At 33.8% G+C, this 27,843-nt stretch overlaps 2 protein-coding genes and 1 long non-coding RNA gene across 5 annotated transcripts; 1 reads left to right on the top strand and 2 right to left on the bottom strand.

Moving 5' to 3' along the window:
• LOC104758094 lies at positions 9,487-13,333 on the bottom strand. 3 transcript variants are annotated; one of them, XM_010480904.1, is made up of 10 exons: positions 12,435-13,333; positions 10,847-10,888; positions 10,645-10,699; positions 10,523-10,568; positions 10,374-10,437; positions 10,267-10,300; positions 10,123-10,162; positions 9,984-10,030; positions 9,725-9,779; positions 9,487-9,650 (listed from the first exon to the last, which is right to left on the bottom strand). In XM_010480904.1, exons 3-10 carry the CDS (start codon positions 10,665-10,667, stop codon positions 9,507-9,509), a joined length of 453 nt encoding a protein of 150 aa, XP_010479206.1. In that variant the 5' UTR covers positions 10,668-10,699; positions 10,847-10,888; positions 12,435-13,333; the 3' UTR covers positions 9,487-9,506. The 3 variants fall into 3 exon arrangements, with proteins under 3 accessions (XP_010479206.1, XP_010479205.1, XP_010479204.1); XM_010480903.2 differs by having other exon boundaries at positions 10,523-10,562; positions 10,847-13,333; XM_010480902.2 differs by having other exon boundaries at positions 10,847-13,333.
• LOC104758095 lies at positions 13,550-14,264 on the top strand. The gene is made up of 2 exons (XR_762624.1): positions 13,550-13,588; positions 13,715-14,264. It is a non-coding gene; the product is annotated as an uncharacterized LOC104758095 (long non-coding RNA).
• LOC104758096 (pectinesterase inhibitor 2-like) lies at positions 24,777-25,373 on the bottom strand. Its single transcript, XM_019239356.1, has one exon. The coding sequence runs from the start codon at positions 25,355-25,357 to the stop codon at positions 24,812-24,814; it is 546 nt and encodes a 181-aa protein (XP_019094901.1). The 5' UTR covers positions 25,358-25,373; the 3' UTR covers positions 24,777-24,811.

The raw sequence follows: 27,843 nt of genomic DNA on the forward strand, positions 1-27,843 counted from the left end.
ATACGGTCCGACAAACGAAACATGCCCGTTTGTCGTGATGATGTCGTACTCCCATCTGCAAAACCAATCGTGTAAGGAGAAGTCTCTTTGATATTCGTAAGAACAGATAAATTTCCGGTCATGTGGTGTGAAGCCCCTGTATCAAGAATCACATCTCCATATATCTTACCAATTAACTTTTCACCACCACTATTTGATTTATCTTTCAACATTTGAGAGAGCGCATGTAGCATCTGTTCTGGAGTAAGATCTGCAGATGCCCCAACGTTTGGATTTGGACTTGTTGCGTAAGCAACATTAACTTGTCCTCTTCCTCTTCCACCAGGGAAACCACCACGGCCACCGCCTCTGTTTGACACACGTCCTCCTCTGCCACCTCTTTCGGAGAACCACTCTGGATATCCCACAATCTGCCAACATGTGTTCTTCTCATGACCAGCTCTACCACAATTGGAACAGAGTCGATCACGTACTCTGTTTCCACCAAAACTTGTACTCCAAAGTTACCGCCTTCACGAGAATCACGACGAGGTGCAGCTGTGTCACCGCTCCCTTGCTCACGACGAGTTAGAAACCCCACATCTTCTTGTTGTTGTTCACGTACTTTTGCTGAATTCAGCCTATCTTCTTCACGGATCACTTTGTTGTATACCTTCCCGAGATCGGGTAAAACATCTGCCTCTATAATTGCAGTCACCACATGTCCAAATCTCGACTCATCCAACCCCATCACGAACTGATGAACTCTTTCATCTTCTCTCTCCTTCTCATATGTCGCTGCCGCAGAACACGTACAAGCTGGTGGTGGCCTATACGTTTGGGGCTCTTCCCACATCTTTGCAAGCCGACCATAGTAATCAATCATGGCTTGCCCATCTTGTCTACAGGATGCTAACTTAGCAATCAGTTGATGCACACGTACTTTGTTCCCCACTGAGAAACGTTCTCTCAAATTCTCCCACAACTTGTGAGCATCGGTGATAAACGTCACCGTTGATCTAACACGCGGCTCGATCGACGTTCGCAGCCACCCAACAATCATTGAGTTCACACTCAGCCACGACTCCAAATCCGCATGACCCTCCGGTGGTTTTTGCAAAGACCCGTCAATAAACCCGGTCTTCCTCTTGGCTTGAAGTGCGTTCAACATCTCTGTAGCCCACTCGTTGTAGTTGTCACCTTTCAGTTGTACCGATGTGATCATTGCCCCTGGATTATCAGACGCAAACACAGAATAAGGACTTACGGCGACCGCCTTCTCTCAGATCCACTGATCTCAATACTTTTCTTATCATCTTCCCCCATCTTACAAAACAAGAGGAATAAACGAGAAACAAAGAGAAAAACTAACTTAGGAAATTAGAGAAATCAGAAACCCAGATCGTTTAGAAAGATCGAGGCTCTGATACCATGTAAAGAAGTATAGAATGTTTTGTGTTGTCTGTTTATTAACGCTTGTACAGAGTATATATACACGATCTACAAACCCTTGAACCCTAAGCTAAAGATTGCTGACCAAGCAATATACAGGTCGGATAATTACATGTCGGTAAGACATCGAGGCCCAGTACATAACGGCCCAATACAAGTCATAAAGTGGATAGGTCATTTTTGCTTGTTCTGATAAAGTCTTGGTGAACGCTGTTTTACGACCAAGAGCTTGATCGTTGTTTAAAGCACAAGCAGTAGCCTTTAAAAGATCCCTAATGCCTTTTTTGGACTGGAAAATGGAGCTGGAAGACATTTCAGCAAACAAGGGAGCACACCTTATTGCTCAGATTGTTACCGATGACTGGAGAAACCAATCGTATGTTGCCGCAGGGCCTCCACGGTGGTTATTGCGAGTTTTTAGTGAAGAGAGGGGTTTTTCCTCTGTTTGAGTGTGCAAATATGTAGGAGTGTTAGTAATCAAAGGATAAGGTCTGATGTTTTTTCGGAGGTCTGTTTTCTCCTTGATAGGCTAACATGTTTTTGTAGACCTCGCAACTAGTTTTTGCTGGAGGGTTTAAAGTAGACCTACTGGAATGAGGGAATGTCTGGTACACTTAATGTGTGTAACCTATTGGTTTCAAGGTTAAGTAATATAATTACAGATGACAAAAAAATAAACCTATTGCGTGATAAAATCATCTATACTAATGAGTCTCTAAATCCATTAGGACCATTACACAGTTCTTTGTCAACTTATTTTGGTTTTCTATTTTTATTTTTTATTTTTTTTTGCATGTATTATACAAAATACCATGCATTTGAAATCAGCATGTTATTGCGAGAAGATAGTATTTGAACTTTTCAAACAAAAGGCTTGTTATTAAGTGGTTTGATGAAATCGTTATTTTTTCCGTCAGACAATTTAACGATGTGACTTTTTTTCTTGTCAAAACACTTGCATTCATTCAATGATCAGATAATAGAAGGTTCATACAAGCATAGTTTAAATTGCAAGAAAAAAGGCATTCCTCAATGCCAAAACAAACATAGCAACAAAGATAGAAATTGATCGGCAATAGCTTCTTGAGAGCTTTAAGCAACCATCTTGGGAGAGTTTTGGTACAGGTGAGATCAATAATTGTCGATCCTTCTTCCATGAAAAATTTAGTGGAAGCGGAGATAGCCATTGTCATAAGACGATTTGGCTTTAAAGAAGGGGTCAACTCTGTGCTTCTTGCCGGCTTGAGAAGAACTACACGAGGTAGTAATTTGACAGGGTTCTGAGCAGGGTTGCAGGTGCTCTGGTGCTTGAAGATGTTTGCTAGAGTAGCCGCATGATGAAGACTGGCCTTGAACAAATCAAAGTCGTAGCTACAGGTCAGGCAACACAGAATCAGGCTCCATTTGCCATAAAACATCAAGCAAGAGCTTTCAGAGATCGGATCCAAAAGGATACTATTACGAGGATTCTCAGGGATTGAAAGCAACGCCATAGCAACAATGGTGAATTACTTCTCAGATGGAAACTATAGAGTTTGTAATCTAGATCATACCATTGGCTAAAACATGACGTCAATAGTTGGAGCAAAGGAGCGTACATGGGTTCACATAGATTTAGAAATGAAGTAACACTTGTTTTTTCCCTGATGTTGATAGATTGGATATGATGTGGCTCAGTTATCACGGGGTGTGAGAGCAGGGGATTGAGTAAGAGTCGGTAACCACCGTTCCTTGGAACCGGGGTCATAATGCCGTTCTTATTCAGTCTGATGGTGTGGCAAAAGAATGAAGCGGAGTTCCCAAAAGCCTTGAGCGGGAACAATGTTAATGGGCCGGCGCCAAATTTTGGGTCTATCAAGAGAAACCCTAGGGTTTCTTTCCTTGACCGAAGGTAGGTTTGAGCGCAGCGGCAGCTGGACGGAGAGATCGATATGATTTGCAATAAATAGTAAGCAGGTTTGGTGCCAAGCTCCGATGGTGTTGTTTGGTTGAAGAGGAGATCCAAATTGGGGGGACAGCCATGACCCTGAAGAATATCTCGTTGTGCGCCATTGGCGTCTCTTCCCAGCAAGGCGCAATTGATGATCCAAGAGGTAACTCTCCGTCATCACCGAATCCGGAATGAAGAAATTCTCAGGTGAGCATGGAGATCTGCATCAAGAATTGTAAGCCACCATGGATTTTTGATCCGCTATTGATACAGTAAAAGAGACAGTGCAATAAGAGATACGTGTAGGGTGGAGATTGGATGAGAAAGCAACGGTTAGGATTGCTTTGGAGTTAAACAGAGGAAGTGACGTATAAAGGAAGCAGAGATTAGATTTGCGAAGGATATCGAAATATTGTAAAAGTTTGGTAATCTTCTTCTTCTCCAATTCTCTCTGTAAACTCTTAAGGGTTGTTGTTTCATTGTTGTTAGAGCTGATTCTTCTTCTAAGCTCTATCACATGAAATTTTGGATTCTCTTCAATTTGGTGTTTGTAATTGGATTTTTAGTTGAGTTACAGTTTCTCTGTAACAGCTATCATGTTATCTGGACACATATGAAGGGTGATTGGGGTTTGCCATAAACCATCTCCAACCCGTGAGTGTTGAGTTATCCAGTTTTTGGGTTTTCAAAAGGGTTTGGTAGAAATTATAAAAACTTAAAAAAGTGGAAAAATAACATGCAAAGAGAAATAATCAGGAGCAGCGGTGAGAAGGTTTGAAGATCTCCCGACGCCTGCAAACCGAATCAATACCGGCGCCGGAAAGAGTGGGTGGTGAAGGTGTCTCGATTTTTGGGTCTAGGAGAGTTTTTTTTTTTGTGGTTTTGACTATATTGGTGAAATCCAAGGAATTGTAAAAACCGATGTGACTAATTTGAAAAAATTTACAATGTTAGCGATTAAATTCAAAAATCAACAAAAAATAGGTAATTATTTCACAAAAAAATAAAGTTGAACATTTTTTTAATTCAGTGGAACGGTTGAGGTTAAAGTTCAATTATTGATTTTATTCGCCTTCTCTTTTTTTTATAACTCCCATCCCATAGATGCGTATAGACCAATAATGTTATTGGTTTTAGAAATAAATTTAATTTAGCTAATAGAAATATGTAAAGCAAGTCAGCTTTAGTTAAAAATTTAAGCACAACATAAAAAAATTAAAAGCAAAAATGTAAGAAAATATAGCAAAAGTTAAATGTGTAAACTTCAGATATTAAATCAGAAAGATGGTTTTTACTTTTTAATCACTAATTACTAACTATACTAAAGGAAAAAATTGAGTCATTCTTGCCAAACTAATACTAGATCTAATGTATCGCAAAAAATCCAAGAAAATGAGTTCTAGGAATATTGTCTCAAGAACTACAACTTCACACTACAAGAAAACCTGTGTTTTGAGACAACCATTTGCGACCACACAAATGATCACAAAACTTAGCGACGCTTTTGTGACCGATTTGTGACTATACCACTACTACAGTAAATATCATCGCTAATTCCTCCTAAATATGGGACTAATAAAAATAGTTGCTAAATCGTTGCCCATTTTCGACTATATTAAGATTACTTTAAAAACACTATAACAGGAGTTGTAAAACCGTTGCAAACAGCAACATTTACGCGACAAACATTGAAGTCGTTAATTTTGGTCGCAATATTGTTGCAAAAGTGCGACGGAGTTGTAACTATTAGTTTCAGTTACAACTTCGTTGCAAAGTAGTCGTAAACAAAGTTTGTTAAAAATATGGAAAATGTTGAGGATAGGTGGTGTACTGTACTTTGCCGACATATTATTGTTGTTCCAAAGTGGTCTTAATGTAGTGGCAAATTAGTCTAAAACATATCACAATTTTGTGACTCTTATTTGGTAGTTCACAAAATGGTAGCCACCGCTCACTTCTATCATTTCTCACACCTCTCATTTTCATTATTTTGTACAAAGAGCGAAAAAAAAAACAGAGAAAAAAAACAAAGAGAAGTAAAAAGTAAAAAAAAAGTGAGAAAAAATGTGAAATTCTTCAGGAGAGTGGATGTACAACATAATCGATCCAGAGAGGAATCATATCTCGAAGGCATTTTTGGAGGGGGTAGATCAATTCATAGCTTTTGCAAGTAACCAGTCATTAGCACATAGGTAGGTATCACTGCCATGTCTTTAGATGTCAAAATGAAAAGTTATTGCACGCTAGTACGATCTTATCGCATTTGCATAGTAGAGGATTCACGCCTGGATATTATGTATGGTTTGAACATGTTGAAGATTATAATGTGGTTGGAGCAGGAAAGAGTAGTCATTATGGTAATGTAGATTATGAGAGGTGGTTAACCAATAGAATTTGATGGAGGTAATGTATTTGCTGGTATGGTGAATGAGTCATTTCATGGTACTACACCATTTAATCAGTATCATCAACACGAACATGAAAGTGGATATCATGTTAATGAAGAACCTACCGAAGATGCAAAACGGTTTTATGAAATGTGAGATGTTGCAATAATCCAATTTATGATGGATGTCGACAAGGTCGGTCGTAATTATCGTTGGCTGCTCGTTTCATGAACAACAAGGTAGATCATAATTTATCTAAAACCTGCATGGACTCATGGGCTTAATTATTTACGAAGTATTTACCAGAGGGTAATCTGGCAACCGGTTCATACTACGAGACAAAGTCTTTGATGCGAAAGATACGATTTCCGTACCATACATTTGATGTATATATAGATAATGGATTTAATTCTCATGTGCCATTTGACCAGAAAAACATTTCTACATTATCCTCTTTTATTCTACATATCCTTCTACCTTTATAATAAAGACAATTTCAATTTTACCCTTGAATATTATATTTATTATTTAATCATTATAATAATTTTAAATTTAAAAGTAATTATTTTTCAAAAAGAATTCCCAACCAATCATTACTCAACTTAATTCTGGTCCCACCTACACTAGCTATTATAGAAAAAGTTTCAGAGAGAACTTACAATTTGTTGTACTTCAAATATTCATAAGCAAAAGAAGATAAGGATTATAACAATTACAGTTAAATATTTGTGTGGATTGTATTATAACACGTGCTCTACACAGGGAAAGCTGCATGAGTCTCTGTTCGATATGAATAATCAATGTTTTCGTATTTTCAGAATACTTTCTTTTTTTAAAAATAAACTAGACGTTTGAAACTCTAAATCTCAGACTGCATGCCTTCCTCTTTTTTTTTTTCAACTTGCATGCTGACATCTTTTAATTATGATGTATTGGACTATCGTTTTTTTATTAAGATTTTTGTTGAAACTTCATTGGAAACATAAAAGTCTTCCTCTTCATATTTCTTTATAAGTAATTTATATGTAGTTAATTTTTATATTTTTGTTTAAAGGAAAAATTAATGGTTATTTAAACCATAATTCGTTATATGTAAATAATTTAATTAGCTGATTATATGTAAATAAATTTAATCTTTCATTTTATATCAAAGCAAGAATTTTAAAAAATCCAACTACTAATTAAATATAAATTAATTAAAATCCCATAAAATCCCTAGAAAGCCATAAAAAAATGTGGAAGTCAGTCTTCTATCCGCGAGTCCTCTTCATCGATCTCCTATAATTCAATTAAGTAGAACATGAAAGAAGTTTATAAACGAAATTCATTTTCATCTATTTTATAGCATGAACAAAGATGTTATTCTTACAATTCCATCATTTTCACAATCTCATAATTGCGAGAATTGAGTGGTATTCGCGTACAAATTGTAGAAGATATACTTCTTTTTCCTGCAAAGTTATAATAGAATTTATTCCTTTAAATAACCGATCAACAAAAATATGCAATAATTATAATTAAATTAATTGTATACCTTGGAAATCTTCAATAACACCCCAACGAATAACACAAATTAAACGTTCACCCTGGAATGATTTTAAAGCATCGTAGAATTTCGCAGCCGTTTTTTTGAATAATTCACACCTTAGTAGGGTTCCACTCAAATTAAAAAATTAAAATTTGTATGTTTCAAAATAATGGCTAAAGAGTATGATTATGTATAATATAAAAATATATATATGAGTATTATAATATACCTGAAATCACGAAGATCAAATGAGATTTTGTGGTTAATTGAGATATCATCTCCTCTTTTTTTAATTTTAAGATTGTCTTCAGTACTTTGCAGCTCATCATCTTTTTCATCCTCTTCTAAATCTTGGACATAATGTTCGTCATCTTGATCATCGTTACCACTGTTATCTGATTGGTATTCGCCATCATCATCAGTTTCTTCCTCAGTATCATCCTCTTCTTCATCCGTTGTATCATTGTAAATAAAATCGTCCTTATAATCATCATCGTCCTGATCTCCAACATCACTGTCATCATCAGAGTCTTCGAAGATTGTGCAATCTGTTTCAGATTGTTCATGAAAAGTAATGTTTTTCTTTTGATCTGAACCATATCGAGTACAGTACTTAAATAACATACGGATATTATCATTTTGTGTGACATCCACATGTTTCTCATTATTTTTCACCCCTTTGATTTCCTCTTTTTGTTGTAATTCTCTGAAATTACATCTGAATTCGCCAACATTTACAACATCACCAATAATATCTGTATAAAATTTAAATTAGTTCAAATATAAAGAATCTCAAATAATATTTGAAATTAAATTTAAAATAACTAAATTAATCCCTCACCGATTAAGTAATCTTCACATTGGGTACCATCATGGATGAGTTTGAAATCGACGAAATCATAGAAATCTTCCCCTCCAACAATTGAATTCTCTCTGATCTTGGTATTGTACAAAATAACAATTTTGTAACGATGTGTAGTAGCTAAACATGAACCATTCTGTTCAACAACCTTAAAGTCTTCGAAATCAAGCCAATCACCAACCTTGAACTTTGAGACAAAACGATCATAAACATCTCCACGAAAGGAGCATTGGACCTTTACACCCTAGTAAAACATAGTATTATTAATTATCGCATAATACGATTTTATATGTCTTAACAATATTTTTAAAAACATTGTAATTTTTAACTTTCAGGTATAATTGCATAATATAAGCTTGTTGTTTGATATATATAATGAGCTTATAATTAAAATAATGTAAATACCTTAATATCAGTTAAAACCATCTCCAAACTTGGACCTTTATCTTCCCACAGACACAAGACCTTCACACGAATTTTCCATTCATATTTTGAAGAGTTCAAACGCGAAACATCATCGAAAAAGCTATACCTAACCATAGTTTTTTGCTTTTTTTTGTTCTTTGTTTTCTTCTTTGATTTAGGTTAAAATCAAAAGAGTCGAATAGACGTATATATATATATATGCAATTTTATATATTCACAATTTACATTTTTTAGCGAAAGTGATATTTTTAAATTTTTGTTTAGCAAATCATTTAACTAATATGTATAGATCTCCAGACATTAATATCTTTATATTTCCCTTTATTTTAGAGTTAAATAGTAATCTTCTTAATGTTTATCATTACGGCTTTTAATGCATATTTACATTTTCTATTTTTAAATAAATCGTTATCTTACACTATATTCTATTATGTTTTAAATATAGAATATCTCTTAAGATTTTCCACCCTAATTTACATAATGTTATATAACAACATTAGATTTTCCTAACAGTAATCTTCAAAATTTTGAACATAATAATTATCACATTTTAAAGAATATTAGCTATCATTATGTCATTTCATTATCTTTTTCGAAATTTAAATAATAATCAAGAACTTTAGTAACTGGTCGATTAGATATCATAATATTCATCATACTATTTTCTAAATATCATGCTTATCTTATCCTCACGCCTGAATATGAGCTACGACACCAAGGATTATTCTTCCATATGCAGATTATTTACATTAATTAACAATATTATTCAAAATTTTAAACATAATTTTTAACACTTTTTTTCTTAATAATAGTTATGAATATAGTATTACAAATATTGTCTATAATTGTATTTCACGATTATATATTTGATCGCCTTTAATAAAGTACAATTTTTATTATTAAAATAAATTACCATTGGTCTTTTTCTATTTCATCAAATATTCATTCATCTAAAACAATATCAATAAAAATACGATTATAAGATCTCATAACATTCATCCTACTATTCTCTAAATTTCGTCTTCCTCCTTTCTTCACGCCTGAATTTTTGCAATGACACCAATCATATCTTCTTCCATACGCTTTCTATTTTTAAAATAATAACAATGTCATAAATTATATCTAATGGAATTTTATTGAGAATATTTGAAGATAATTACCGTGTAGTTTAAATGGAAAAGTAACGACTCTGATTTTTTGCGATCAATAGCTTCTCTGCAAATATTAACAAAAATAGGGTTATGATCAAATTTACGGAAAAACGCTAGTAAAATGTTTCATTAAATTTTAGTATCAGGAAGACTTTTAAACACACACAGTTTCCATGTTAATACCAAATAAGCAAATTATTAACAAACATTAGAAGATGATCCAAACAAAGAATTAGTGTCAAAACCGCCTTTAACATAGAATTACTACCGAACAATAGCCGAAAGACGTTGTATTGCTGACTCTGCATCTCTAATCTGTTGATTAACCACACTAAATGATGTTATATCCGAGAAAATAAGAGTAATTAATTTAAAACAATAACTAAATAATTTATTTAAAAATATACCATAACTTCTGGGATATTATTAGCACCATTCACAGTCTTTCTGCAATAATATTCAGTAACTACAAATGTTAATATGATTTTCTGAATCAAATATATATATATATATATATATAAATAAATTTCTTTTAAAAAGTAAAACAATACCTGTTTTTTGCCATACGATCATTGGTAGATTCATCTAAACAATGTTTAAATTTAATTAAATCATTAGAAATATATTTATAAAAGGAATCTTAAATTTAGCAACATACCTTTTAGCATGGATGAAGATGCAGATTTCAAATAAGAAATTTCGATAGTCCTCGCCACCTCCACCTATCATTTATATTTATTTATTAGATCCACAAACACATGAATAAAATTTAATAACGATGATAGAGTAGTTTACTATTAAAATTACCAAACATCTCTCATTTATATGATCATCTTCGGAAGCTTTCCTGCAACTATAGAAATAGGCCTTTCTATTTAGCATCATCAAACTATAAAGAATAAAATTTAAAGTATTCAAAAATAAAAGACCTAGATTTCTTGTGCGGGAACATAGAACTAAGATCACGACCATTTACTAACTCACCTGAAACATAAGAATTAGTATAATCGTTTTTACAAAACGTTAAATAAATCAAGAAACTTATACAAAATAATATAAGAAGTAATTTACAAAACGTTAAATAAATCAAGAAACGTATACAAAATAATATAAGAAGTAATGAAACCGTACTCAAAGTTTTGGTAATGCTCAAACCTGCGTTCCAAACAAATACTACAGAAAGTGGATATGAATCATTAGAACACGAACATGAATACGAAGAACCATATAAGCGATCATCAAAACTATAATACATATATAATTTGAAGAACATGAGAGAAAATTAGGGTTTTCTCTCATTTAAAGATTTTGGATTATGGAGAATGATTAGGGTTGTACCTATATATATATTAGTTAACAACCTATAATTTTAGGGTTTCGAATAGGTCGGTATATTTTGGTTGGGTTTTTTATAAAGCCCATTATTTTAGGTTTTAGCGTTTTTAAATTTATAAAATCACGTTTTGACGATTATATAGATTAGATATTTAATAATTTAGACTTTTAATTATTTTCTTAATTAATTTGAAGGGTAAAAACGTCCAGATTGGATTCTCATTAATGGCAAATTAGTAATCTTAAGTCTGAGGATGAATGTGGTGCGTTTCAGCAATCTAAATAGAGAACAAAAGCTTGTCCGAAAAATTTTCAGGGGTATTTTTCATTAAGGGCAAGAGAGGTCAAATTTTGTGAGATTGGCTGTGAGCCCTCTCGATTTCTCCTTTAGTATATTAGATTATTCCCTAAACTAATAATCGAAAGCCAAATATTGTAGGAAAGATGTCTTTTGTCTTTACTAGCAGCTAGCCCTGAGACGGATCCGGATATCCGGGGTTTTTGGAGGTATCCGGATCCGGATCCGTATCCGGCGGATACACAATATCACTATCCGAATCCGTATCCGAATATCCCGGATATCCGGTAGTCGGATACCCGTTAAAAACTCAGATATCCGCGGATATCTGGATCCGTTCGTTTCCCAAGTCAAATTTTTTTTCTTCTCTTGTTTTGACCCTCAAGCAGAGATCTGAAGCCGCTGTTCTCGCCGTGAAACCATAGATCGAGGTGACGTTAAAGGAAATCACCCAATCTCCGGCCAATACTCACCTTCTATATCGCCCTCTCGAGCTAACGACCCAGATCTACGGTAGCGCTATCCAAATCGCCGCCGTAAACTTCTCAAGAACGTTTCGACAAGCACCATTGAAATCGAAGACCTTCTTTCTCTCCCCTCCGTGTTGTCTATCTCTGTCTCTCTTCTGGTGGTGAGTGGTACAAATCGCAACTAGAAGCACTGAAGCAGCGGTTGTTGATGATGACGACAAAGTTAAAGATGAAACCCTAATAACACCATTTTTCTCTCTTCGTCATTTTGAGTTTTGTATTGAGCTGATGGGCTTTTGATATATTTAACAAAATAATTGGACTTTAGGATATGTTTACGTTTAATAAACCCAAAAGCCCAAGTCTGACTTATAATATAAGCATTTCGGATATATCCGGATATCCGGCTCTCATATGTTTTGATATCCGGATTTGCCGGATATCTAAATTTAATATCCGGATCCGGATCCGCCCGACCCGGATATCCTGTTTTACGGAGCGGAGCAAGCGGATCTCGGATCGGATCCCAGATAGCGGATAGTAAGTCTCAGGGCTACTAGTAGCATAAGGAGATGACAAATTAGAGTAGGTTTGTGAATAAGGAAATAAAACCAACCTGGGCCTATATGAATAAGTTTGATGGATCACTTATCATATAGGTGGGCTTCCACAAAATTGGGTAAGCAAACAAGCAAGGGGATAATGGGCCAGGTGCAGTAAGGGAGACCACTGCAGCAATTAGGGTTTTCCTCTGTTTGCCATCACCCTTATCGGCAGTGTGGCCGAAGATTTCAGCCTCCACAGACATGAAAAAACTTCCCGATAGAAGCACAGGTGGAGTGAAGCCCTTAAAGCCGACGATGTCTGGTGAACAGATTCGTCGTCAGAGGGTGTTATGAATCCATATATGGAGGGTCTAAGCAGTAAGCTGAGACTAGACTCAGGTTTGTAAATAGTTGTGCCATTGGATTCAAGAAAGAGCTCTGTTATCCACTTCGGAATGGATGCTGCGAATGGAGGATGGGTCAGGAAGGGACTCGCCGGAGCTCGCTTCCTTCCTTCATTGCAGGTGTTGGTTTCGTTGGAGAAGAGGGCCAGAGCTGAGGAAGACACTGGATTTTGATGGGAGTTGCACAATATTAAACCAATTAAAAGGTTTCAAAAGCTTAACAAAGAGTAAGAGAGATTAAAGGGGTTAGATAGATCCTGACGCCGGCGAGCAATTGCTCTACCGGCGTCGGAAAACATGGATGTAAAAAGTGTCTTGATTTCTGTGTCTAGGAGGTTTTTTCAGATATATAGTTAAATTATATGAATCCTCTTTTATCGGTCTGGTTGTATATTGTTCAAATTTTCTTTCTTATATGTATTTGTTTCTTCTCTGAACTTGTTTTTTTTACTCTTTAATTACAATGTCAATGATTACAAATCAAAATTTTATGTTTTTGGCTTTCAAAAACCAAATAGGCTTATGACTAATGAAATAGAGTCACAAATTGTGACCAATTTGTGACTTAATTGCAACCATATTGAGTTTTTTGTGACTGACTCTAAGTATTACCGTTTTGTGACTAATTTGTTACTAACCACGGATGCAAAATTTTCAACAATATTAGTGAAATAAACCGCCAAACTTTCCCCCCACCCAAAATTAATTTGTGACCTAATTAAGTATTTATCTCTCTCTCAAAACTATTAATCACTCTTACCTTTTTCTCGAAACTATTAATCACCCTCACCATTCAAGATAAAGATTACATATTTCTCAAGGTATTTTTTGACTTTCTTTTGGTAATGATGATTGTGTGGTTTTCTGATGTTGATTCTCGCTTTTGGTGATGATGAACATTAACATTGTCTGTTTCAATCTAAATGGTTTTGCATCATCTTTTTTAGTGTGTTTAGAGTACTGTCACAGATGACAAGGAAAAACCCTTTGGACTTGGCCAACTAGCTGAGACGATCAACAAAGGGAAGAGAAAACAATGTTATTCAACCGCTTCTTGACCGTAAATCTTAGAGTTGCAAGAAGAACTTGAAGCTGTCGTGTTAAGCTCGCTAAAGTTGATGAAGAAAATGCTAGGCGTGATGAGGAGCATCGCAACACTCAAAGTCGTATAACAAGCTTGGAGATGGTAGTCACCTACTAAAACAACACTTCTCCTGGATTTGTAGACTTTATGGCTAATGCAACAACACCACCTCACTAAAAACAAGCCATAGCAGCGAACACAACTGTTGACGGACCAGCAGATGGACAAGCCACTTCACCATTGTCCAACACTTCTTCAACCTTTATGTTGCCTTAGAATACTATCATAACTTGTTTGTGAATCATATTATGGTTTTCTTTAAGGATTTTTTTATGGATGTTTGCAGGTTTTTTGTAAGGATGTTTGCAGGTTTTTTGGGTATAATCCTAATCGAAATCTGTTTTAGTATTAAATTTTAGTTTTTTTTTATTTTCTTCAAAACAGTAACAAATCAGATGCTATAATCTCACCCTTTTGTGACCATGTACATTAGTAAGAAGAATATAAAAAGTTGCATATTGGTTGCTAATTTGTGACCCTTTTTTTGAGACCAGAACATTGCAAATCTACAACCAAACAAATCGTCATAACTGAGTCTCTATTATGTGACTACCAAAATATGTATCAAAGTAGTTGCTAACACTCCAAGTTGCTATTTAGTCTCTAACTATGACTATTAGCTTTCGTCTCAATGTAGTCGCTAAAAGAGAGAGTAACTATTTAGTCTCTAAGTACGACTACTTCGGGTAGTCTCAATGTAATCGCTAATATACAACGCTTATTTGTACTCACTAATCTGTCGCAAATAAGTGACCACTTTGTGACGATATAAATTTGCAACAAATTTTAGCGACCATTTCAGTTAGTTTTTATTGATCGTAAAAATGACTTTAGGACCACTTTGTGACGATTTTGATAGTCACAAACAGTATTTTTTCTTGTAGTGTCACTATCACTATACTCAAAAAACAAATGGAGCCAAACAAAAATTGTTCGAAAATCAATGTTTTTAATAGAAATTTGTGGAATCACGTTTTTGCCTTAAAATTATTGATCATAACTCTCGGGTTACTGCTGCTTACAATACACCATGAGTCGTCCATTACTTATTGTGTATTGAAGATATTTTATCTTTGAATCATTTGCGAACAAAAAAAACAATAATTTGATTCCTATTTTTTTTTTCCAAAACTTGTGAACTTTGATTTTTAAAGTAAGAAGAATTTCGATTCACATTTATTTAAATATTAAAATATTACGAATACGTAAAATTAAAAAGTTTAAAATACTGTATAATATGGTTATATAGTAGATGGGTTATAAAGATGACATGTTAGAATTAATAAAATATCATTAAATTTATGGTAACACGGGTTAAATTCTCATTTTATTATTTATCAACATTATTAATTTTAGAATATTTGACATATAAAATTAAATTGATTTAACTAAGATTGTGTAAAGTAATTGAATCATTAGGAACAATGTGATTTAATCATAGCGTATAAATGACTTATTATGTATTTAGATCCTTTATTTTTTGTTATAATAATTAAAAATAAAATAAAATCTCAGAAACTAAACAAAATAATCTAAATATAACAAACAAATTGTCATGAAGTATATTGCAGGTTAAAAATTTATATAAACATTTAGCCGTACAAACGGTCAAAAAATTTAGTTATTCCTCTATTTGCAAAATATTCAATATTTAACAAATAAATATAATATTAAATATAAATAATAATAAAAAATTATATGCACGCGATAATCTAGTTGAACTTAAAAAAAAACCCTAACTTTTTTAATTTGAAGGTTCTTCTTCTTCTTCTTCCAAACTTCACCAGAAGAAATTTGACTCATGTACCTAGATGCTTTTCTTTTGACAACAAGTGATGTATGTTGATGTTTATGTACAATTGTTTTTAAAACAAATGAACTTTTTGGTGATCTTTTGCATAGTTATATATTTTTTTTGGAAGAAAAAAATGGGGTTAAAGGGCACCATTTTCAGGTGTGCTTTAGGCGTCATACACCTACGGGCTGACACTGTGCAACACCATTGCATCTACTTATATAGAAAAATAGTTGACAAAATATAGATGTTTAGATAACTCCTAAGTTTTCTTTTTCCTAATACATAACTCGGTTGCATTAGTTTAGCTTGTGGTTCAAGCTTTCTTCAAGCTTAAGCCAACATTCTGTAACAATCCGTCCTACGGATCCCACTAGCCCACCGCTAGCTGCCCAATGGACCGTCCATGGACCCTGCTAGCCCACTGCTAGCTGTCCCAACGGACCTCAAGCTGGCCCTGCATGGCATCGATCCTAATCCCTCACCGTGGACATTAACTATTCATCCAAATCCACTAGTAGGTTATTGGTGCGCCACGCGTTCCTCGAACCCTTGTCCCCACAGATCAATTGGTGACAGTTTGTCCTGTGGAAAGGTTGTTAAAGGGTGGGGACCAGGGTTCGAGGAACGCCTGGCGCACCAATAACCTACTGGTGGATTTAGTAGTGAGTTCCACTCCATGGTGAGGGGTTAGGATCGATGCCCTACAGGGCCAGCTTCGGGCCTATGGTGGCAAGCTAGCGGTGGGCTAGTGGGGTCAACGGGACGGGTTGTCATATAAAAATCGATTTTTATGTGACAACCCGTCCCGTTGACCCCACTAGCCCACCTCTAGCCGCCCCAACGGATCCCAAGCTGGCCCTGCAGGGCATCGATCATAACCCCTCACCGTGGACAGAAACTATTCATCCAAATCCACCAGTAGGTTATTGGTGCGCCAGGCATTCCTCGAACCCTGGTCTCCACCCTTTAACAACCTTCCCACAAGACAAGTTGCCACCAATTGACAGACAACTCGTCTCGCAGAGATATATATGTATATATCTCCTCTTCTTTATCAAAAATCCACTTTCCAAACAGAGAATTTGTGACAGAAAATCAAACGGATCGGAGAAGCTTGTTCGAGACTCGAGACAATGAAGACAGGTTGAGACAGTGTTAACATGAAAGCGGATCGACGACGGTCTTTGGAACAGATCTCAGTGATGAAGACGGTGAAGATGACGGCCTGACGACATGACGGCGACTGACAATTTTGGTATATTTAGACACTTCCAGTTGATCACTTGTGCGCTTCCAAATCAGAGTCGATGCTTCCTATGCGCTTCCATATTCTACTTTTTCAGAATCGTGATTATGTCACTCTTTTGGGCGATTTCGGACGCTTCTGAAGCGGGAATCGGAGATGTATCAACGCTTCCATAGTTCCATGTAACATAGGACAAGCCAACCACGACCCGGAAATGCTACTATGGAAACTGCGCTGTGGTGGTCCGCTCGAGAGATAGAAGTCATTGCTTCCCAACCAGTCCTCCTTAGAACAATTTCCCTGCTTCGAGATAGCTTAGGCTTTACAACCCTCGCCACCTCGAACGTTATGTTGGACTGGACAAGGCTTATACCATTCGAAACCACACAAAATTTAATGAAAAATACTTTCATACTTTTTTTATTTCACAAAACAAGTCTCCAGAACATACATAATGTTTATCGTACCAAGCATGATAATTTATTTTACAAAATATCTTACAAAGGCAATGCAACATTACACCGGCTGGCCTAACATCTTTTGCTCCCTCTAAGGCTTTTACGACTAAGGTTACCTGCAAAACAAATTATGGATTCTTGAGTTCTAGTCACTCAGTGAGTTCGGGAACCTAACAAAAAACCAAAACTCCAAAACCCAACCCCACCAAGCAACACACAACATGCAAGCAACACAAACAACATAGAAGCAAAAGAATTAACATGCAAGTTAGAGATGCAACACAAGTAGATTGTCGCCAAGTTTTAAGCGGAAGCTAAACACTTCTTAACACTCCTAGGGCCCTTTACACCACTTCTTCCCCCACACCCATGAACACCTATATTCGCAGCTACAAAGGCACACGAGCATAAAACATCACATGCGAGACCCTCTCAACAGGCAGACTCGACTACACCGTCGTGTTGTATCCGGCCATAGGCTGCAATCCCGTCACTACAAGTCTTCGTAATCCATTTAGATTACAGCCTTGGGGAAGTCTTCTCATACACAGACAACCTCAACACGCCAACAAACAACAACATGCAATGCACACAAGCAACATGCAATCAAAACACATCACAAAAATGCCTCATGCAACTTAAGTAACTAGAACAAAATCTAAAGACTAAGCGCTAGACACAAATGCACACAAACACATAAACAAGCAACAATGACAAACAACACAAGTAACACAGTTAACATACAAATAAAGCAATAAACGAAATTGAACTACCTAGAGCTCAATCTAGATGACTAAGAAATAAAACTACAAGAAACCAACGATAAAACTTAGATCTATCACGCAAATCCTAAGCAAAATCAACAAAACCCCAATTCTATCATGTACTAATCACATGCTTCGAGACTCACAACTAATCTAAGGTGCTTGAGTCTATTACGCAAAATTTAAGGAAATACAAACAACAACCCAACCTAATCATGTACCATATCATATGCTTTGAGACTCATCTGGGCTTTGTTAGAAAGATACACGAATCTACTCGGACTTATAGCGCTAATTGGCGAGGACTTGATGCAAACTGGTCCTATGGCTCTAAGGGTCGCTATTTATAGACGAGAGTGTGTCCTTGGTTGAAGAGAAGTGGTTGGACACTTGGTGAGTGATTTGCATGGTGAAAACAAGTGGCAAATCAAGTATTTTGCGCTAACACTTGTCCCAAACACTTTTCATCTTGTTTTTATTTCGTTTACACTTTTCTAGGACACATGTTGATATCTTGTGTTTTTATGTGATTTTAAAGCTTAATTCTTCATTGTCTTATGCATATTCATGAGCATTTAGGTTGTTTAGGTTGCATTTTGCATCATTGTCTGTTATCCTCAGGTATTGGAGTGGAGATGTGCGAAGTATGGTGATTTGGAGCTGAGTGGGTCAAGAATTGGCTAGAAGATGCAAGAGAATGGAAGAAGAGCAAACGATTGACCAACCGGTCGATCGTGTGGTCGATCAAGGCATGATCAGATTCAACGATTGGCTACAGGGCAAAACGACCGACCATTTGGTCGATCAAAATGAACAATACTTCACCAGACCCCAGACTTCAACCGATCGACCACTCGGTCGATCAGATGGTCGATCAACTCGAACAAGACTTGACCATTGATATATCATGGTTTTTGTGGTTTTTAACCATGATATAAAGAGTCTTTTAGTGCCTTTTTGATTTGTTTTCTATGATGTTTTTGAGTCTTTACATGTTTTATAGAATTTTGGAATGAAAGGAGCAAAATGGAGCAATTTGGATCGTTTTGGAGCATTTAATCAAAGAAGTCAATTTGGAGTCTGATCAACTGACCAGTGTCGATCGACACTGAAGGAGCATCGATCGACACCCAGTCCAAACCGACGAGAGAGCCAAAAATTGGAAGTTTTACAATTTAGCCCAAAGTCTTCCATAATTGCAACACAAGTCCCTGACGTGTTTTAGGACATATATATATAGTTTTTAGGTTTTTAAAACCCTTAAGTTTTATTCTACCAAGTATTTATTTTTCTGGAACCCTGTGAGATTTTGAGAGCTTTTCGGAGAGAGAGAGATCTGCTTTGTAGAGAAGAATTCTTGAACTCCTTCTTACTCTTTTTAATTTCAATTGCTTATTATTCAGAAAGATGTTTTGTTCTTCATTGATCATGTCTGAGTAGTTTACTTGTTAGGTTCAGGGTTTTTATAGGGTTTTTATGATTTATTAGATCTGTTTATTTAGGATTCATTATCTTGCTAGATCTTCATCATATGTTGTTCTTCATATTAATCCTTGATTGGCCATCTAGAATTAATACCTTAGGAAAATAAATTGATATGAGAATATCATTGATTTTCCTGATAAAATCTTTTAATAAGCAAAATTATTTCCTACAAAGAGATTTGATTTAATAATTTTGTGAACAATCTAAACCTGATTTTATTGCTGATTTTTTACCTAGAATTTTGCAAAGAGATTTGGATTTTCTGGTTTTAAATTTAGATATTATTTGCAGTGAGAACTGATTTAATTTACAAAAGTGTTTAGAGTTCTAGATCTGTTCTTAATTGCATGAATCCTAATTTATTGATTGATTTAATATTTCATAATTTCCTGAAAATTCCCTAGACCTAGCTTTTTAATTCTTTGAATTTACAACAGTTTTATTTAATATTTTGCATTGCTTTTATTTTAATTCAAATTAATCTGTTTAGCTTAATTATAAAACTCTATAATTTATTGTGTAGTCTTGAGTCCTTGTGGAATTCGACCCCTAAGTACTGCAGTGATCTCTTAATTTGAGAGAGTAGCTCTAGGGTAAATTTGAGCATATCAACCATACCCCCGGACTTCAAAGAATCGACCAAGTGATCGACCAACTGGTCGATCATCTCAAAGCCAGACTTCACCAAACCTTAGACTTCAACCAATTGACCACTCGGTCGGTCAGATGGTCGATCAACTTGAACAAGACTCGACCAGACCTCCGAGACTTGACTGATCGACGAAGCAATCGACCAACGGTCGATCAGAATGGAGAGACGATCGACCAATCGGTCGGTCAATGGGTCGAACGTTCGCTATTTTTTTGGAACCAAATCCGGTTTGTTCCAGTTTTCCTTAATTTGTTTTATTCTGATCCGGTTTGTTCTGATTTAGTTTACTACTTTTCTATAAATACCCTAACTCCTCATTAGGACAAACCATCTTTTGTTTAGCAACTTTTAGGGTTCTTAAGCTTGTTCTAGATTTGTTGAATCTTTGTTTACTTCTAAGTTTTTTATAGTAATTTCTTCTTTATTTCTCCTAATCTACAATCTCTTAATATGATTTCACAAAGATCAAGCTTATTCCTTTGTGTGATCATGATGATGAGTGAGTAGTCTTATAGAGTCTTTGGGTTTTGGTAAATTAGGATGATTTAGGAGTTGGGTTATGGAGTTTATGGTTATAATGCTTTAGATCCTTGCTTCTAATAAAGCTAGATCAGCCTTGATCATGTTGATTCTAGACTTTAGGAATTTCATGCCCAGTAGGTGTTTGATGAAATTCCTGAACTAAAAATTTTAAGTGCTTTGCATTCCTTACCTTTGGATATTGTTGACTAGAGTGCTTAGTGGCTAGATAGACTTGATTGTAATGCTTATTGATCATTTAATTTCCTTTGGAAGAAGTTGATAATTGATTGATTAGTAAAGGGATTAATTGCATGGAAATGTGTTAGTCTTGCAATTGTTCTATTGCCTAGGAATCTTGCTTAATTTAAGTTGTTTGATACTCCATAATCCTTCTCTTATTTCACTTTTAATCAATTACCTTAACCCTGAGATTCTCCTTTAGTTATTGATGAGTTGATTTTCTATTTCTTTCTTGGTTTATTTGTTGAGCTTTTTATAATTTATTTGCTTTGCTTAGGTTAAGATTGTTACAAAAAAAACATCTCTTGTTGATGCATGGAAAGATGTTGCTTAAGGAAAACCTTGCCTTGTTTGCTTTCCGAGCAAACATGAGACACATGTTTCCTTTCATTTGGTATACCAATAACTAGCTCCTTATGTACAATTTCATCATGGTTTTTATGCCAATGTGTCCTAACATTTCATGCCATCTAGTGAAATCACTTTGTGCCATCAATTGCAGACATTTAGTAGTTTCACTACCTTCCATGAGTACTTTGTAGAGACAATTTTTTTGGATCTTTTAGCCTTCACCAACAAGATACTGTTTTGATCATGCAATGTGAGATAGCCTTCTTTCATTCTTACGTCACACCCTGACTCTGTAGCCTGTCCGAGATTTATGATATTGCTCTTCAAATCCGCTATATAGTAGACATCCCCCAAAACTTTCTTGTCACCATCTTGGTGACAAAGGGAACTGAACCTTTCCCTTTTATATCAATGCGAGGATCATACCCGAACCGCACCTTACCTGTGACCGTCTTGTCAAGTTTGGAGAAGTAAGTCAGATTTACGGGCATATGATTGCTTGCTCCATTATCAAGATACCAGACATTAATATCATGCTTTTCAAAATTGTTTGGTGACACATTCTTCTCATTAATGTACACTACTTCAAGTATCATGAGTTCCTCAGCTTCTTTAGCATCATCATCTTCATTTTCTCGTGTTTCTTGGAGTTTAAGCAATCGATCTAGACATTTCTGATGCATAATGTCCTAGTTTATCACACCCAAAAACAAATTACCTTAGACTTGTCTTGCTCTTGCCTATATCCTCTATTCGATTGATTCCAATAACGTCCTCATCCTCTCCCTCGTCTAAAAAACGTCCACCTTAATCTCTACCTCTTCCGCCTGAGCCGTAGTTCCCTTGGTAAGACTGTAAGTCCATATTAGCATACATAAACTTTCTTTGGTTGCTTGATTGTTCGTCTTCTTCTTCAGCAGAAATCCACTCTTCATAAGCTTTCAACCTTCCTACTATATCTTTAAAGCTTGTGGTATTAAGATCAAGAACTTGTTCAGGTGAAGCAATGATATGTATGTATCGCTTCCGTGGTAGGCTCATAAGAAATTTTTTGACAATTTTTGGTTCTTCAATATTGTCCCCTAAGGCAGCAGATTTTGTTGAAAATTCATAGAGTTTACCGACGAAAGCATCGATGGTGTCGGTTTCTTTCATCTTGAGTCGGTCAAACTCGGCCATTAGAGTTTGTAGGTGTGTTTCTTTGACTCTATCGGCTCCAACGTGTCTTGCTTTGATCGCATCCCAAACGGCTTTAAAGGTATCAAGGTCTCCAACCTGTATAATCAGTGCCTCCGGTATGGATTGGAAGAGATGAGCTCTCACCATGTCATCCTTCTCATCATCGGGTCGTTCTAGGGTCGATAGCGTCCCAAACCTTATGCACTCTGAGCTTGATCCTCATACGCATGGACCACACATTATAGTTGGTGACGGTAAGCATAAGACATTGTATAGACGAAGGATTCTTTCTTTAGGTTTGGCCACAACGATATATCACCCATGTTATGACTTCAAACATAAGAAACTTAGGTTTGTTTTGGCTCTGATACCAAATATAGAACTAAAACCAAAGAACTTCAAAGATTTCAGAACACTAAAATTAAAAGAATTACTCATTGTGAAGTGACCTTAGTGCAGTGGCCAAAGGTAAGTCCTTAATGCACAAGGCACCATCACACCAGGGATCGAGTCCCGCTCCCTACGAATATAGGGATTAGGCTAATGGGCCGGCCTGTTGTGGTCCAATGGTTGACTAAAAAAAAAAAAAAGAATTACTCATTTTTATTAAACTTTAGAAAAATCATTCAAAACCTAAATCTCTCTCGCTCTCTATAAACGTCATAAGTTATGCAACATCCTTACATCTCCTTATATAGAAAAACACTTGACAAAAACCTGTAATTCAAATAGAAAAATATACATGTTTAGATAACTCCTAAACTTTTTTTTAAAAATCTATAAACTCGGTTGGATTAGTTTAGCTTGTGGCTCAAGCTTTCTTCATCTTAAGCCAACATATAGCACTATTTGGTTAACCCGATTCTCAAACGAAAAGTAAATTGTTTCAGCTTTACGGATCAGGTCCAATAAAGAATCCAATTTCTTGGATAAAACAAAGAATTTTCAAAGGATAATGTCAGATCGAGGAGAATTAATACGGAAAGGATAAATAAAAGAAAGATTTCCCTCATGAGGATAAAGAAAAACTTTTTCCACACTCAAGAACCCTAACTTGTCCGTCGTGCGAGTTAGATCCCCAAGCACATAGCAGAATTACTATTATGAATCAATCAGAAAGTAGAAAAAGATGGTGATGGGTTATTTAGCATAGTACTGAGTATGCAAAGGTTCTACAAGCGGATAGAAAAAATAAATAAATTTCAGATTCTAAAAATTAAATTATATTTTTTTGCAAAAAAACATGAAAATATAATTTTGTCATAAATTTCCATATAATATAGTTACTAGGAGATATCCCGTGCTTAAAGCACGGATCAACATTTTAAAAAATATTTATAATATAATAATAAAAGTTATTGTTATATTTTTAAAAAAATATTATTTTGTTTGAAATAATATTTATTATTAATTATTCTGTAAATCTATTAGTCTATTTGAATACTTATTATTTTAGAATATTATAGTATTTTATTTTTTGACGTATTATTTCAGTTTTCTATTGTTTGTTTGTTGTATTTGCAGCATTATTTTGTGAAATATAAAATAGTAATTTTATTATTATAATTGTGAGAAACTAAAAATTATAATTTATCATCTATATAAATTTAGTTTTACCAACCCGCCAATGTGGAAATTAAAACACACATTTTTCATAGATTGAGTGATATATCTTCGTTTTTAAAAATTCAAATCACAACATATGCAGAAAAAATTCTGCATTTTATTAATGATAAGTATTATATGAAAATTCCAAACAATTTGTAAATAAAATAAAATAAAGATGATAGGAGAATCATAATTTGAAATCTTCAAATTTAGTTATTAAATATAATTATATTGTATACTTGGATATAAAATCTTAGTTTTTAAAACTGATTGGTTTATATTTTTTTTATAAAAAAATATTTACTAATTTTGTCCATAATTTATTAGAGAGAGAATTTTTTTTTTATTTTTTAGATTTTTTAATATTTGATCTGTGAGTTTTATTTTTTATTTTTAGTTAATTATATTTATTTAAATTAATTAATTAAGCTTAATTAAAAATTTCTAATGGCAATTGAATGTAATATTTTACACATTTAAGGTTAGTTTCATATTTGTACTTCCCAATTAATATAGTAGGATGACAAGAATAAAATAAAAAATAATACTTTTATTAAATAGATTATATGATATTGACTTATACATATATTTTTAGTTTCAAGGTAATATTTTAGAAATTACCAAAACGATGGCCGACAGATTATCAATATCAGAAATTTTCTTCAAGAGTTTTGGACTAGGTCTAACACTAACCAAATCGTCTTTACACGTGACTCCATCTGTCATCGCAGCCGAGACGTTAACGTTAAGGCTCAAATTGTCCTTTGCTGCCAAATCTTTCAGGGCATCATCAAAGTTGCTAACTGCAATTTCATAAAGTTGTGAACATTCAGCATAAATACTCTTGGAACGAGGATCAACCGGGCTCTTTACCAGTGATTTGAATTGGTTGCTTAAGTCTATTGCATTTCGTGATGCATACTTGATTAAAAACTCCGCAACACCCGAAAGATCCATTGTTTTAGTTTCAGGAGTTGACTTAAAGAATTGAAAGCAGAATGAAGGATTCGCTCCTTCTGAGCAGATGGTGTTAATCTCACTTACTGAAATTTTCATATCGAATCTTCCATTTGATGAGGCAACAAGAAAAAAAAGGATTACTAAAGAAACCGACAAAAAGTTGTTTTTGATATAAACAACCATGTTTATAAGTTTTAAATATAAGGATTTGGTTTTCTGCTTATTTGAGAACTTTTATGAGATATATATAGACTGATTTAAACAATATCTACACTTGAAAGTAAATTATCAACAAAGTGATTTGGTCAACCTGTTACATTATTTAATAAGGTACTAATTTTTTTTTAACATTTGATAAACTTTTAAGGTAATAAATTATTATGTACCATAATAAGCCCTTTAAGTCAAAGCATTATTATGCAGATGGTAAGATAGTAATCTATATATACATTTTTTAAGTACATTTTGGGTTCTACTCTTTTATTTGTACTTATTTACACAGTTAATTCCTAAGAAACTTCCAAAAATAACATTATTTCAGATTTTGTTTCCTAAATATTTTACATTTCATTCCAACTAAAAAAAATTACAGCAAAAATCAATATGGAAACCAAACTATGATATATTTAACATCACCTACTATTGTGTATTGAAAATATTTTATCTCTAAATCATTTGCAAACAAAGAAAACAACAATTTGATTCTTTGATTCTTAACGTAAGAAGAACTTCGATTCACATTTATTTAATTATTATAATTAATATATATAAACTTAATAAATTTTAAAATATTACGAATATGTAAAATTAAAAAAGTTTAAAATACTAAATAATATGGTTATATAGTAGATGAGTTATAAAGATGACATGTTGGAATTAATAAAATATTATTAAATTTGTGTTAATATGGATTAAATCCTTATTTTATTATTTTTCAACACTATTAATATTAGAATATTTGACATATAAAATTAAGTTGATTTAACTAAGATTGTGTAAAATAATTAAATCATTAGGAAAAATATGACTTAATCATAGCGTATAAATGACTTATTAAGTATTTAGATCTCTTATTTTTGTTATAATAATTAAAAATCAAAATAGAATCTCAAACAATAAGGAGGTGGTATTGGTTTCTAATTTATAAAGATTTTTGAAGAGCTCAACAAAATCATTAAAAGTGAATAAGTGAAAGATTGTTAAAGATTGCTATAAAGTTTTGTTGATTAGTTTTGTAAAATCTTGTAAAATGCTCCAAACAATCTCTGTATTTTTGTAATACTTTCCATGACTTTATTTTATAAAGAAAATGTCTAAAATCATGAACCAATAACATAATAATTGAATTCATTAACAATCCTTGATTCTTTTGTTTTAATTGAATAACACAAAACTTTTAATGACTTTATAAAAGTCTGAATCCAATAACCCAAATTTGTTAAGATTTTAAATGACTTTTTACTAATCACAAACCAATAACACTAAACTTTAACAGAGTTTAACAAAATCTTGATCTAATAACAACAAATTCTACATAACATTTGAAATCTTTAAAACTCTATTCAAATCTCAAACCAATAACACCCACTAAATAAAACAAACAAAATATAACAAACAAATAGTCATGAAGTATATTGCGGGTTAAAAAATTAATATAAACACTTAGCCGCACAAACGGTCGAAAAATTTAGTTATTCCTTTATTTGCAAAATATTCAATATTTAACAAACAAATACAACATAAAATGTAAATAATAATAAAATTATATTCATGCGGGATACCGCGGGTTAAAATCTAGTATTAAACATTATAAGAGAAAATTCATTCCAAGGTAAAAATCTTGGTTAAGACATTGCTAAGCGCTAGACGGACGGTTGGAATGGGCCTACCGTCTACTAAAAAGATCAGAGATAAAAAGGAAATTAATCGGAGACTATTTTTATGGCAATTTTATTAAATTAATAATAAAATAAAAATATTTGAAATTAAATATATATTTATATAGTTCTATCTATCTTAAAAGAAAAACAGCAAATGAAATATAAACTATAGTACTGTTTTCAGAATTACGGTAAGCACATAAAAAAGTATTTTCAAAACAAAAAAATTTTATTTTCATTAAAAAATTATAGTTTAATTACTTTACAATATCACAAACTCTCAATCTAAATGTCTAAATAACAAAAAAAAATTGATTTATATTTGACTTTAAAAATAATTGGTATATAAAAAATTAAGCGGGAGTAATGATATTAGGCGGAAAATAATCGGATTAAACGGAGAGGAATCATATGACTGGTTTTTTTTAAGGGACTACCCATTAATCGAAGTGGACATGGTGGGCTTTGCGAGAGAAAATATAAACATCAGACATAATTTTAAATTGATTAAACTTAGAATAATTTGATGTTATTTTTTACTTTAAATGGTGAGAAAAAACATAATTTAAAATTAAAATTTTGGTCTTCAAAATATGATTATTTAATTTAATCTAATAAAAATGGATAAAAATGTATTAGAGTTTTAAAAAAAATGAAAGACATTTTTATTTCATTGATTAAAAAGTTTAACAAAACTAATTGATTCATTCATCCCTTATATATATTAATAGAGAAGCACTCTCACCTAAAAGTTGAGACATCTACCTTTTTAATAAATGTATTTACCTC

The sequence above is a fragment of the Camelina sativa genome, chromosome 17, assembly GCF_000633955.1.
Source record: "Camelina sativa cultivar DH55 chromosome 17, Cs, whole genome shotgun sequence".
NCBI classification, from domain to species: Eukaryota; Viridiplantae; Streptophyta; class Magnoliopsida; order Brassicales; family Brassicaceae; genus Camelina; species Camelina sativa.